Here is a 15,409-nt window from a genome sequence, read left to right as displayed (position 1 = left end):
TGTCCTCAAAATGTGGACTTTCCTCTGGAGACTGTGATGGTCTTTCTTTGTTACATTTGGAAAAATCACATCAAAAAATTGAAAAACTGATGTAAAAATACATCAGAAAACTTTGTCTTATGTGGTTTTTCAATTTGTAGTCATATACATAGAGAGGACATACCTCCATTGAGCAGAAGAAGGTGATTGGTCTTTATAAGATATAATAAAACAACCCCTCGGGATGCGCTATGAAGATGTCGGTGGATAAGAGTGAGGAATTCACAACTCCACTTTTTAAATGTTGAATGTAAAGTTATTATGTTGTTGAAGAGGTTTGGAACGAGGGACACACATTAGTATTTCTTTCAGAATCTAAGAAGTAATGAATATCTGATCCCAGATCACGCTGTACCTTCCAGATCATCGTCATGGATCAGAATGTCGTATCTCCCTTCGATTTTAATCACTGTTTCAGGAAACGACAACAGCAGATCTGTTAGAAGACATCGCTTCCTCTCTGCATCTGGATGTTTTATTTACCTTCATCGGTACCTTGCAGCCTCTCGCTCTCGGCGGCATCGAGGGCGGTCACTTTGTCCGACTTTCTGGACGGCCTGCTGATCCCAGAGCTGTTCACGGCTCGGACCCTGAAGTGGTACGAGTTCCCCACCGTCAGGCCGTGGACCGGGTATTTACAGATCTTCACCGGGGCGTCGTTGCACTGGACCCAGGCGTCGCTGCCAGACTCACGCCTGAACACAGAGGAGATGAATTTAATGATAACTGGACTACGAAAAGTATTCAATCTAGTATCAGTATTTAGAGTCAGGGTATGGTTAAACTGTAAGATGAAAGAGGGTAAAAGGATGTGTAGACTTGCCGAGTTGTTGATAATACCTCACTTTACACTGATTCATTTGATCTAAAAATATCGATGCAGCTTTATATAAAGAGACTTTTAATAATATAAAGTGCAGAGTAATTTGATTTTATAATGTGTTTTATAAAAAAAAACAGCCTTCAGACGGACCTGTCCACACATTTCCTAAATTGGGATCAATAAAGTATCTATCTATCATTCAGTCAAATTGATTTAAAAAAAGGATTAAATGGTCTTTAAAGGTCAATGGCCATTTCTACTGATCATAATTCCACTGTTGAGGTCGACTAGAATAGATTCACATTGTTCAATGTTCCAAACTCACATTGGTTTCTCACAGCATCTCTGTATAGTCTGTGTATTCCCTCTCTGTCCTACACGGCTTGTTGGAGCTCCACACACACACACACACACACACACACACACACACACACACACACACACACACACACACACACACACACACACACACACACACACACACACACACACACACACACACACACACACACACCACACACACACACAACCACACACACACACACACACACACCACACACACACACCACACACACACACACACACACACACACCACACACACACACACACACACACACACACACACCACACCACACACACACACACACACACACACACACACACACACACACACACACACACACACACACACACACACACACACACACACACACACACACACACACACACACACACACACACACACACACACACACACACACACACACACAGGCTGTTAGCCACACAGTTCGCCACACACTCAGCCTGAGAAAACATAAGGCTGAGTGAGTGTGTGCGTGAGTGTGTGCGTGTGTGTGTGTGTGGGTGTGGGTGTGTGTGTGTGAGGAGCTCCACGGATTGGTCCATTCGGACAAATTGGTCCATTTGGTCGTCGTTACGTCACTTAGACCAGGAAGAAAACAATGGGAAAAGAGAAATCTCCAACGAGGCGTTCTGGGGCAGCACAGACAGGTCTTCTCTGTGTTAGAGTTTTACTCGCTAAAGGCTGTACTTTGAGGGTTTGTGACTCTGCAGACCGTTCACATGCAGAAAACCCTTCATAACACACAAGGGGACGGGTAGTAACCGGAAAGCATGACATGGGCCCTTTAAATCAGCAGATTGGTGATAATCCTTCAAATGATATTGAGTCATTTGGTCTAAAAATATGAATGAGTTCAGCTCTAAATAAATACTGTGACTTCATACTTTTAATAATTTAAATTGCAGCGTAATCTGACTGTACTCGTGTTCATGTGCTTAGAGTTTTCGGGGACGCACCTGTCCACGAAGTATCCGCTGATGGCCGCCTCGTTGACGGTGTTCGGGGGTTTCCAGGCCACCAGCAAGTAGTCAGAGTTGATGTCGTACGCCTTCACACTCATCGGGGCACCAGGGGCGCCAGAGACAGGGGCCGCCGCATCTGGGGAGCAAGGAGGTAAGGATATAAGGTAGATATAATGGTGCTTCCCATGTCGCGAGTGTGATGATACTAATACCTCTAGAATCTGTGGAATCTCAGCTTGCTAGCTAATATCTTGTTTGTGCAGATCCAATAAGTAATAAAGTATTTATACCTAGAGTTCTGTGCTAAGTGCGGTAGCATTTTTTCGCTCAGGGCTAATTTACTACTTTGTTTCGGTAAAAATGATTCCTATCGTCAGTTAGCTGAGTTTCTTCCCGTTAAGTGATAAAGTAAACTGATATTGTTCTAAACTGTATTAAAGTAAACACGTATTATTTTAATCTGTATTGAAGTGAACATGTATTATTTGGGACTGTTTTCAAGTAATCCTATATACTGTATATAACCTTCTCACTTACACTCACTGACCCAGATACCAGCACACACACATATTCTTTTCAAGGTTCTTTCTGGGGCCAATATAATCTCAGGCACCAATATATCTGTGTACAATGTTTGATTGTCTGGGAAAGAATAGTTTGTGTGAAATATTCCTTGGGAAAGTAAAGGAGTGAACTCAGGTGCAAGATAAAGATTGACTCTGTCCTTGTTTACTTCCGAAGCTGTCACGCTCTGTTCAGAAGTAAAATACTTTTTCCCAGAACTCTGATTCGCTGTATTGGGCCCGAGCCGAAGTAAATCCAACCAGTAAGAACACCTAGGGGAGTGAGCAACCAACACAACTCCTCCCCACGGACTCTCTGATTCGCTTAGGAGTGAAATCGACCAATTTGGGGGGGCGGAGCAACCGGCACAACTCTGCCCCCAAATATATCTATGTTTCTGACTGGCTGGTCCCGATATCTGTATCGCACAGCAGTAGAACTGGGAGTCCAGAGTACTCTGTAACTTGTATTGGTGTTTTTTACCATTCAAATCAGATTATTGTTATAACTTTTATTCCGGTGTTTTGAACTAATTATCTTATTAACCTGACCAGGCTCATCTAACGGACGGCGCGGAGCGGAGGTGGGCTTTAAGCCACCACCACTGTGTTTGCTCCTACAGTGAGTATGACACATTCATAGTTTATTAAGAAGCCCTGAGACACAGTTTCGGGGAAAAACAGATTAAAAAAAATATCTTAAAAGACTTTATATCGATATTGTGTTCTTTGCATGTTTGCCTAACTCATCATTTTCCCTAGACAGCAGCTGATTTGAAGTTGCTACGACACCGTTCTTTGCTTTAAATATCTATTTTTGCAATAAAGCAATCAAGCTAATTTCCCAGAAAATGTGACCCAACGTTTGATTAGATTTATAGATATTAAAAGCTCCATGATGCAGAGATGCTTCCCACCTGAGACGAACAGGTAGGCGCTGTGCTCCGTGGTGCCGTCCTTGGTGAAGATGCGCAGCGTGTAGAGACCCTCGTCGTCTTTGGCCAGCTGAGGCAGCGTCAGGCGGGCGGATCCCCCCCCCACAGACATCTCCGCCAGAGCGCTGGGCTTCAGAAGCTTATCTGTAGAGACACAGTGAGCAACAGAAGAACATAAGATACGATAACAAGTACTTTATTGATCCCAATTTGGGACATTTTTGCATTGCAGCAGCATAAAAACACATTGAACAAACGATGGGAACATTTACAGCACTCTGACATTAAGGGACACTGTAGATAATAGATACCATAATAAGGTAAAAGAGGCCAACACACATACAATACAATTAAATAAGTAAACACATTGTACTAATGCCAAGGTAAATGTGATACCAGGTCAGTGATTGAGATATTTTCTTAAAAGAAGGTCCATCAATAACTATTGTTTATTTCCAGTCTTTAAACTTCTCTATTGTACAATGCCTTGTCTTTTTACGCTGCTGCAACACAAAAAATCCCAAATTGGGATCGAGGGCACTATTATTTTTGTAATCTTTCAAATTGTATCAGTGTCCTTTGCTGTGAAGCGCTTCCAGATTTGTCTTGGCAGATGAGAAGCGCTATATAAATTAAATGTATTATTATTATTATTATTTTGTCTTATTCAAAATGCACAACTACACTGGGTAGGTGGATAAACTGTAGAATTAAAAAAGTTTCAAAACTAAAACAATACATGTCAACGTATTTGCACTCAAAAAATATGGTTTCTAAAAAAGGACGATGTATTGCACGTGATGGACCCTCCAATATCTACTTCCTTAAAGGCAATAGGAGAACAACTGCATGTAAGCAAGGATTTTGGATGATAAGGGAGGACTTAGCCAAATGTCTGGTAAATACTGCTTAACTTAATGAATGAATTAAGGGCTGTCTTACCGTCTCGGTACCACTGGGCAAGGGGGGGCAAGTTGGGCAGGTCTGGGACCACCACCATGGAGCAGACCAGGCTGATGCAGCTGCCCTCCGTCCCAAAGCTGACGGAGAAACGGTCCAAAAGACTGACCTCCAGCTTGCTGGCATGGATCTCAGTCAGGTGGGGCACTGAGCAGGGAGTTCATCATTTTAACACATATTCACTGAAACAGAGGCTATTTGTTTCGTGTGAACCATTTGTCTATTGCACGATTTGATGTCTTTTATGTTATGTATATTGTATTGGGGAAGGGAAACATGTAATTAATCATTTTGATACATATTCACAGAAACAGAGTCTATTTGATAAATATTAACCATTTGTTTATTGCGCTATTTTATGCCTCTTTCTTGTATGTTAAGTATATTGTATTTACATTTGGGAGAACCTATTTTAAAGGTGGATATAATGTAAGATATGTAGGATTGACATTGATATTGCAGTGTAAAATATGGACGTATACGTTGTTGTCTCTGGAAGTTCTGTGTTCTGATCTGATAAGAACATTCTTAAAACCAGAAAGGTAGAGATCCCATAATCAGTGGATTTAAAGATATCCTAATTATACAAAGAAATATAAAATAAGGATTTAACCTGATCCGAACCTGGGGGGACAGAGCCTTCTCCATCGCTGCCCCCACCCTCTGGAACTCCCTTCCACAACACATCAGAGACTGCACCGACCCCCCCACTTTCAAAACACTGACCAACACACACTTCTTCAGACTGGCTTTTCATTTGTGGATTATGCTGTGTTGCTGTTTTAATATTTATTTATTTTTTATTTCTATTCTTTATTCTATTTTATCATGTTTTATCAAACCACTGCAAAGCGTCTTTGAGCACCTGGAAAAGCGCTTTGAAATAAAATGTATTATTATTCATATTTAATATTTTTAGATGAGAAAAAAATACCACTTAATGTCAGTTTAGGGGATAATTTGCCCTTTCTAAGACACCTGGATGTATATTTATATTCTTTCGGTTTAGGAACCACTTTCTTAACTTAACTCCAACATTGTTTTAATGTTAGTGTAATTAAATCACTGATTTGTGAAAAGTGTCAAAGCTAGGATTACATTTTTTCTTTCTTTCACTGATTGGCTAAAGGAGAGCAGAATAATACTGCTCTTCCAATTTTGACAACATCTGAGTCAATAATGAATCTGATTTAAGTGTCTCAACATTTTAAAATCATTAACCTGACCACAGGGCAGCAGAGATACTTGTGATACATTTGGTCAACTGGAGGAAAGGATTTTCTCAATCTGAAAATGGTTCATTTCCTTAAACACATTAAGCAGAAGTGTGTAACTAGATCCTTCAGAGTGTCCTTGTTTGTTTGTGTCTGTGTCTGGACGAGGACAAAAGCTTCTCCTCTTCATCCCTCATCATCACATGCTCTGCTCTTCGTTGTCAAATGATCCCATGAGTTTGAACTGGTGGTCTCTGAGTCCAATAAAACTTTTTAAAAAAGACCCTCCTTCAGCATATCTTTCAGCTACTTCCCGTTCTCTCTTCTCACCTAAATTGAGCTGGCAGGACTCCCCGGTCCCTGCTGCTCCTGTGAAGAAAAACACAATGATGATTACAGAGAGACTATTATAATATCTGAGTGATACAGATAAACCAGTTTAAGGTCTTACTCTTCACGGTGACGGTAGCCTTGCTGGTGGCGGTGCCGTGAGGGTTTGATGCCACAGCGCTGTACTCAGCCGTATCGCTCACTGCACACCTGCAGGGGCAAAGAGCATGGGGAAATGACCTTACACTACAACATCTTGAAATCTTGCCAAGTATATGTGTCTAAGATCTAGTCAGAATATGTCTGTCTCTACGCCTGCTATAAGACATGATAACTTCAGGAGTAACACTGCAGTCAGATGTCGAGTCTTGTTTTTAGACAATGCATCATCTTGTCAAGTCAAACAATCTTATTTTGAGTCGTATCTCAGATGAAACACATATTTTTTCAGAACACAGAAACACTTTGAGCATTTGCTGCTTATATTGTAACGCAACATCTCCTGATTCTGGTCAAATATAGTTCAAAATGAGTTCTCCAGCTGATTACAAGATCTGATTTATCTAAATATCCCGTCTTATTTCAAAAACTCTTACCAAGCACACTTTCCCTTGGCAGATTTTTGTACTTATTTCAAGTGAAAACGGGTTGTTTTCATTCTTGTTTAACTTGTTTTTGGAGCAGCAATTTGTCCAGTGTGTGTACATAAAACAAATATATAAATGTATGTATGTAACAATGTACATCCATAACTTTCCGTTTTTTGTCAAATATATTGGCTTTATCATTTAGGAATGATGCTTCCTTAAAATAAATGCCGCCTTGGTTAATTTAATATAAAAATGTTTACACTAAAGAGTTGGATCGAGCCAATACAGAACATGTGATAAGGATAGATAAACACTACTTAAGGGGTTTGAGTTTGGTGTTGTTATTTAGCTGTTCTGTTCTCCCTGTGTTTTCCTCCTTGTTTCTTGTCTGGTCCTTCTCCCTGTGTTTTCCTCCTTGTTTCTTGTCTGGTCCTTCTCCCTGTGTTTTCCTCCTTGTTTCTTGTCTGGTCCTGCTCCCTGTGTTTTCCTCCTTGTTTCTTGTCTGGTCCTTCTCCCTGTGTTTTCCTCCTTGTTTCTTGTCTGGTCCTTCTCCCTGTGTTTTCCTCCTTGTTTCTTGTCTGGTCCTTCTCCCTGTGTTTTCCTCCTTGTTTCTTGTCTGGTCCTTCTCCCTGTGTTTTCCTCCTTGTTTCTTGTCTGGTCCTTCTCCCTGTGTTTTCCTCCTGTTTCTTGTCTGGTCCTTCTCCCTGTGTTTTCCTCCTTGTTTCTTGTCTGGTCCTTCTCCCTGTGTTTTCCTCCTTGTTTCTTGTCTGGTCCTTCTCCCTGTGTTTTCCTCCTTGTTTCTTGTCTGGTCCTTCTCCCTGTGTTTTCCTCCCTGTCGTTAGTTTCCCTGGTGTGTCTGATTGTCTGATTGTGTTCACCTGTTGCCCTTGTGTTTCTCCTCCCCTGCCCGGCTGTTTCTTGTCCCGTGATTACCCCTCTCTGTATTTAGTCGTGTCTCTTCCTGTGTTCCCCTGTCGGTTCGTTGTTCGTTTCCCTTCACGTCACGCTTCATGTTTGTCTCTCCGGTCTTCCTCCATGTTTCTCACGGTCAGTTTTTGTGTTGTTGTTTTCTGTGCTACCGTTTCGAGTTATGCCATGTTTTGTTTATCAGCTTTTAAATAAAGCTCGCTTTTGTTTCAAGACCTTTTTCCGTTTTTGTAGTCTGCATTTGGGTCCTACCTTTCCCGAATCGTAACACAGGGTTTTCAAAGACTAAAGATTGAAGTGCAGATTTTCTGATCATACATCAGAAGCCACATTAGCTCATGGTGTGCTCGTAATCATTTCACAATATTCCAAAAAGTGTTAAAAAAAAACATTTGACTGCTGAAAATAGATGTCGGTTGTGTTAATAGGAAAACACCAATATAATTAATGAATTCTTTGAATAAAAAATGTAATCAGGCGAATACTTAACATTTGTCTTTGATAATAATTGTTAGTAAACTTAAATACTTAATGACTTGTAATGTTCGCTCTTTACTGAACTGGAGCACTGTCTTTAACTGTATTGTTTTTGATTGATGTTCAATCGTAGTTTCTACCATTGTCTTTATGTGTCCATGATAATGATTGAATGAAATCAAGAGTACATATGTACCCAAAAAACAACCCAACACATGTGATCGACGAGGTGAACCGAAGGAGGAGAAAGCTGTATTCGAATATTGGAGGTTGGAGTTTTTAAAAGTAGAAATATTCCTTTCTATCCTCAATGGACATTTTGAACTAACAATTGGTGGCATATCCATATTTATCTTAATAAGACAACAAGGATTTGAGTAATAGAGGGAACAAGGAGCGGATAAATTAGCCCACTTTTGAGTCTTGGCACCATAAGAGTCAAACATAAGTACATAAGCTCTGTCTTTCTTCAGCAACACCACAGCGGCTCTTTAAAGGCAGCTGTTAAACTCCTTGAGTCAAATGTTTGATTACGGCATAAGACATCATGCTCTGCCTCTTAGAAAATGATCTCACATGTTGGGAGCGTTTAAAGGAAGGTGTTCTGAGGCAGGAGGGTGAGAATAGAAGGAAGAAATGTGACCTTCAGCCTGGACTGAACTATTTTAAAAGACGATCCATTCGACCAGCTGTGGGGGAAATACACTCAGTCTGGTCTTCTTCTCATAGAGGTATTTTCAATGGTTCGCTAAACGAGAATTAATATACTTTTTCTACAAAGTAAGGCACCTAAATGGCAGTCTCCTGTGTGACCCTGTAATGCAAACGACGAGGGAGCGGAGATATTCCAATGCCACAGATATAGAGGGGAGGAATTCATGGCTCAAATAACGCAAATGTCAGCACTTCCACGCGAACAGCTGAGGAGTCTTGAAGATGACTAACAGGCAACAGGCCGGTCGTTCCTCTCAGTTCAACAGATCTTTCTATATCTCTCTAGCCACGGACATTTGAAGTTTGACACCAAAAGTGTAGAAAGAACTAAAATATTAAACATTAAAGAGTCATAGATTATTTGGCTTGGCATTAGTTGTCTTGCAGCCCCGTCCTGCTCCTTTTATTTTCTGCTTGTTCCAAGTTTTTCATGTTCTTCAAACTTCAATTTCATAAATACATCGATGCACTTAAATGGCATTATTCAACAGGCCTCTCTACTTCTCTCTAGCCACAGACATTTTAAGTTTTGTCCCCAAAAGTGTAGAAAAAACGCGGAAATATTTAACATTAAACAGTCATAGCTTATTTGGCTTGGCATTAGTTGTCTTGCAGCCCCCTCTGCTCCTTTTCTTTCCCTCTTGTTCCAAGTTTTTCATGTTCTTCAAACTTTAATTTCCTAAATACATCGATGCACTTGTCTCTCCAAATGGCATTAAAAGTACAAGCAGTTTATATTGAAATGTACAATGGTTTCTTCCTTTGTGTTGATGTTATGACTATAAGACACCATCTAATTTCTTGCAGCTTGGGTAGCTGTGAAGATTTGAATAATGTTTTTTCACAGTAAAACCGGCAAAAGTGCAGCTTGACTTTTTATTGAAATTGCACTTATTGGTAGATTTGCACTATGCTTCATTCCCCAAATCTTCTTACATACTCTATATAATAATAATGCATTACATTTTTATCAGCGCGCTTTTCCATGTGCTCAAAGTGCTTTACAATTACACATGACACATATTAGACATGTAACAGTTATTGCTGTGGACCAGGGGTGCCCAATACGTCGATCGCAAAGGTAGTGTGGATAGATCACCCATTACCTGATCAAGTTAGATCCCGCCTATCACAGTGCTCTGAGATTTGTTATTAACTGTAAAGCACTTACTCATCACTGTGCCCTGTATGCCAGGGCAGGTTTGCCTTCACTAACTGTACGGAGGCTCAGTCATTGGTACATGTTTATCTACAAAGCCATGTTGGGTAAACTACCAACTTATATCTGCTCTCTGATCTCAGAGAGTTGCAGGTAGCTATTGCCTGAGATCCCAGGATGTGTTTTTATTACATGTGCTAGGACTGTTTTAGGTACAAAAGCTTTTATGTGCACTGCCCTCCCTTGGAACACTATGCAATTCATTTTTTTAAACTGAGCATTTTGGTTCCCCGGCATCATTTTAAAGCTCGGATAGATGAAATGTTATTCGATACCGGTCATTGTGAATAGGTTGTAATTTGTACCCCTGTAATTATGTTGTATGACGTCCTTTTTGTTTACTGTTGTTTTTATGTGTAACCGATGTGCGGCAGGTCTCCCTTGAAAAAGATATCGTTGATCTCAATGGGATTTTACCTGGTTAAATAAAGGCTACAAACAAACAAGATCGCATGGCTTTGAAAGACAAAAATAAGTTTAGCCTTAGCCATCCTTACTATGGCATTTGCCACTTGATTGACGTACAAGTAAGACAGTCTGAGATCTCAGCCGTTTCTCGATGTCGAGTAAACCTGCTGGAGAGCCACTATTTCAAGTATCCTACGTCATCGAGTGGCGCCGAAGAACTGTTTAAATGCATGTTAAATGCCCAGCATTCGGCGCACTCGATGACGTAGGATACTTGAAATAGTGGCTCTGGCAGCATGTGTACTCGACATTGAGATACGGCCCTCATCTATTCTAACACGCATGCTGCGTCAAACCGCAAATCACCGGTGAGTTGATTAGTTGGCCTTCCAATATACAATTCTACTAAAGAAAGGGTATAAAATTGACTATAATGACCAAAAAATGTACAGAGTTGTATTGTGCCATACGGGTTCATGCAGTTATGCAAGGTACACCAACATAAGGTATACTCAGTATATATATATACATATGTTTAGCATTTTTAATGTAGGTAGATCATTTTGACTTGGTCATTTTAAAAGTAGCTCCCAGCTGAAAAAGGTGTGGGGCACCCCATGCTGAGGACAATACCCACATGTCTTGTTAAAGTTTTGTATTTTATTTAACACTCTTTAATTCTTCTTCCCTGTGGATTTTAAAAATAATGTCATTATGTAAAGCAACTTGAAAAGCCTCAGCATTGAATTTTAAATAATAAATTCAATGCAGAAATAATTCTTAACATATTGTTTGAGGAAGGAAACCAAACCAAATCATAAAATGTTATACAACATCGCTTTGCAAGACTGGTTACTATACAGACCCTCTCATTTGGAGAATGCTGACATTATCATCAGTACTATTATGTTCTTGGAAACTCTAAATAAAAAAAACTGCTGTGTTTGTTCAGAACATTCAGTTTTGTCTCTGAAGAGTTGCTCCTTACCTGCTAATGATCAAACTGTGGACTCCATACTTGTTTTCAATCTTGTACTTTCCTGGGGCGCTCAGTGGGTCGACGGGCGCTCCTCCTTTATACCTGCAAACAGAAAGTGTTTTTACACATCCACACACTGTCACGGTAAACTGGTCAAATCAGTCTGGGAGAGAAATAACTTCACGATGGTCCACCTGACAATAAAGAGAGATATGTTGTGTTTTTAAATATAGCAGCAGGTATTTACAACGTGATGACAACTGGGAAGGTATGCTGCACATTATTGGTTGGTATAAAAAGGATTAAAGGAATGCTAACAATGCTAACAAACGCTAACAAACCTTTTTTGGGGGAGGATAAAAGCATTAATACTGTATGTCATCCGAGCCTCACATAAAACATCTTAACTAGAGCCTACATATTAAGATATACATGTATACAACAACGTGGCATAGATTTAAGATGGCATCAAAACCATCACGAGTAAAACATGCTAATTTTGTTAGCTTAAGTAGCTTGGTTTGTATGTGTAAATTGGTCTTTGGTAGTAACATTTTAAAGATTTAAAGAAATGTCATGAACTAAAGTTACCTTACTGATTAAACTTGGATGTTCTAAGTTAATAGCTGTTGGGAAAATACTGAATGTAGCCTACTCTTCCAATATGAGAGTAACATGCTAACAAAGGTATCCCAACTGTAGCTGTGAACATGACAGGATGTGTGATTACCTGGAAGAGCATCAGGACTGTTTGAGGCATATGATAGCTATGTGATTAACATGATGATTCAGCCTCTATGGAGAGAGACATATGACAAGCATGCTCATTTCTGACGTGGAGCTAATCTGAACTAAACATTGAATACTGCTTTCTATTCCTCCATCTTGGGACTGTGAGAGAATTTTGAAATGTTGAGAGAAAGTCAGAATTTTGAGAACATTTAGAGATTTTGAGAAAAAGTCAGAATTTGGAGAAAAAACTCAGTATTTTGTACATGATTACCTCGAAGACCCGCTCCATCTTGTGACTGTGTAACTCCTTCTCTTGTGTATCAGCATGTGAAGGACACTGTTCAGGAACTAGTTGATGCTCTGTATGTGTATGTATATGAGAGGATCAGAAATACATGGATCCTGAGATTGAAGCTCAAGCCGGTGACCAGTGATATTTTTCTAACACTAGTACATGCAACCCAGTCTCACGCCATTTCATGTTATAGTCACGAAATTAATTTAATCTATTGATTCCTGTTCACGATTTTCGCATTTTTTCGTGTCACACAGAACGATTTTAAAAGCAATGTATTTCTATTGGTATGTTTCGTGCCTGCACCACGTCTTTTTGTCCGGTCGGGTCTTGGAAGACCGGAAGCTGTGTGGTTCATAAAAACATTGTCTTACTCAATATCTTACCCCAAGCCTAACCCTTTTATTTTAAATTGTGTTTTTTTGCCGTCTGCGGGGAAAGAAATGGCTCAGAGCCTCAGAATACTGACATCTGTATTTTTTGTTTTTCTCCTTCTAATTTGTTATTATTTGGTGCAGGCACGAAACATACTACCAATAGAAATACATTGCTTCTAAAATTGTTCTGTGTCAGAATACTGAAATCTGTATTTTTTAAAATCTGTTTTTCCTTCTAATTTGTTATTATTTACATTGCTTTTAAAATCCTTCTGTGTGACACGAAAAAAAAAGTGCGAAATCGTGTTGGTAAACACGAATAAATAGATTCAATTAATTTCGTGACTATAACACGAAATGGGAGGCGTGTGGCGCAGTGGATAGAGCCTTGGTGTTAGGATCAGGGGGTCACAGGTGCAAACCCCACTGCAGTCAGCATGTCGTTGTGTCCCTGAGACACTTGACCCCAAATTGCTCCTGTGGGGATTACCCACAGTATTGAGTATGTAAGTCGCTTTGGATAAAAGCGTTTAACAAGTAACATGTAATGAAATGCCGTGAGACTGTGTTGGTACATGCTTTAAATGTGTCGTCTCTGAACTGAGTTGAACGCGCTCCAGTGAAATGTGATTTTTCTGACCATTTGACGACGGGCCTGGGGTTTCCCTCCACGGTACAGAACAGTTTGACGGGGGTCTTCTCCCACACGGTGTGAGGTCGAAGAGCCACCAGGAAGTCCGGCATCTTCGGGGTTTCTGATGGAATCACCTTCTTGTACATCATTTCCTTAACCTGGAGAGAGAGTGAAGTGGGTCAATTGAACGTCTGTAGCACAGAGAAAGAAAGACTTCATCTTAAAGCTCTTATTTGCCAACATCAAAATGTACCAGATGACATTATCAACAAATCTAACACAATCAAAATAGTTCTTCCATCACAGCAGCTCAATTTGCAACATCATAAAATACCTATATTTAAGGCAAGAAACAGGAAAACACACATTTGACCATTATAATTGCATAAGACCTTTAAAGTGCATTATATATCTGTCAAACAAAATTGAATTGTGGGACCCTGTATCTCTTATTTAATGATGAAACATGTATATTTTCATTTCAGGACACGACTGGGCTCAGAGATGATGTCGTTGGCCAGCCTCATTGGTTCCATATAAATAGCAGACACACTGATCAAACCCCTCCAGACGCCTCACCTCTCTCTGCAGGTTCAGACTCTCCACCTGGGCCTTGGTGGCCATCCTCATCCTGTGGAGCTCCTCCTGGATCACCGTCAGTCCTTTCCCAACATTCGTGCTCACTCTCTGGTACTCCTCCGTTCCATCTTCTGCACTCCTGCACACACAACTCACATTAATACAGTTTTACACAGGAAACCAACTCCAAATATATAATTAAACATGCCTCCACTCGACAACAGAATGATATGTGGGTGTAATCGAAGAGAAGCCAGCTATTCAGAAGGCAATTTAAGTTTTAAAATGATAAAATTATTTGTTGTTTAAAATAGTTCAAGAACAAGTAACAAAACTTCCCTCACAGCTTTTTATCCCAGCCTGATATGAAACATCCTAACTAAACAGGAAATATGAAGCACACACATCTAAAAACAAGAGGAAAACACAAGAAGATGTACTATAACAGGGGTTCCCAAACTTTGCCATGCCAAGGACCCCCCATATAGCATTAACCTCTGGTGGGGACCCCCATATAGTAATTAACCTCTGGTGAGGGACCCCCATATGCATTAACCTCTGGCGGGGACACCCCATATAGCATTAACCTCTGGCGGGGACCCCCATATAGCATTAACCCTCTGGCGGGGACCCCCCATTAACCTCTGGCGGGGACCCCCATATCGCATTAACCTCTGGCGGGGACCCCCATATAGCATTAACCCTGGCGGGGACCCCCATATAGCATTAACCTCTGGTGGGGACCCCCATATAGCATTAACCTCTGGCGGGGACCCCCCCCTGTTGCATTTTTTTTTTTAAAATGGAGTACATTATGATGGAAAATATGACATCATACAGCTTAATACATTTTCTTAATATATATTTGTATAATAATTAATAATCAGTTATTCTTCTAAACATTTTTTGTATTTATATTTTGTTTGTCATTCATTGTGTCTCTGTTATAACATTCTTAACACAATATTAAACAGTAATATCAACAGTAAACATATTTTAAAGCATTTTTAAAGTGATTTCTGTCTTTATAATATTATATAATTTTGAACATTAATATGAACAATTAACATTTTTAGCATTTTTGAAAGCTACTTATGCCTTAATAATATTATATATAATATTCAACAGTAATATTAACAATACACATATTTATATTCATATATATAAAGATCAATATTTGCTACATCCGTGCTCTCATCCAGCTGCAGAGCGAAATATTCACTCGCTCTCACTTGCTCCAAAAGCTGAGCAGATACTCAGTTCCACTCTCAGTAGCGGCAGCTCGAT

The 15,409-nt window shown here is 40.0% G+C and overlaps 1 protein-coding gene across 3 annotated transcripts in view; it reads right to left on the bottom strand.

Annotated features, from left to right (window-relative positions):
* myom2a (myomesin 2a) overlaps nucleotides 1-14,261 on the bottom strand; it is a gene marked incomplete at its 5' end in the record, with an annotated part of 52,904 nt that extends 38,643 nt beyond the window's left edge. For 2 of the 3 annotated variants that reach the window (XM_034200249.1, XM_034200250.1), the window contains 10 exon segments: nucleotides 395-448; nucleotides 535-734; nucleotides 2,184-2,325; nucleotides 3,670-3,831; nucleotides 4,630-4,794; nucleotides 6,192-6,230; nucleotides 6,313-6,401; nucleotides 11,515-11,607; nucleotides 13,550-13,701; nucleotides 14,123-14,261. In XM_034200249.1, coding sequence (XP_034056140.1) covers nucleotides 395-448; nucleotides 535-734; nucleotides 2,184-2,325; nucleotides 3,670-3,831; nucleotides 4,630-4,794; nucleotides 6,192-6,230; nucleotides 6,313-6,401; nucleotides 11,515-11,607; nucleotides 13,550-13,701; nucleotides 14,123-14,261 — 1,235 coding nt within the window. 3 annotated transcript variants of the gene reach the window in all.
* Nucleotides 14,262-15,409: the final 1,148 nt, after the last annotated feature.

This window comes from Gymnodraco acuticeps, unplaced genomic scaffold (genome assembly GCF_902827175.1).
Source record: "Gymnodraco acuticeps unplaced genomic scaffold, fGymAcu1.1, whole genome shotgun sequence".
NCBI lineage: Eukaryota > Metazoa > Chordata > Actinopteri > Perciformes > Bathydraconidae > Gymnodraco > Gymnodraco acuticeps.
This window is presented reverse-complemented; position numbering and strand designations above follow the sequence as displayed.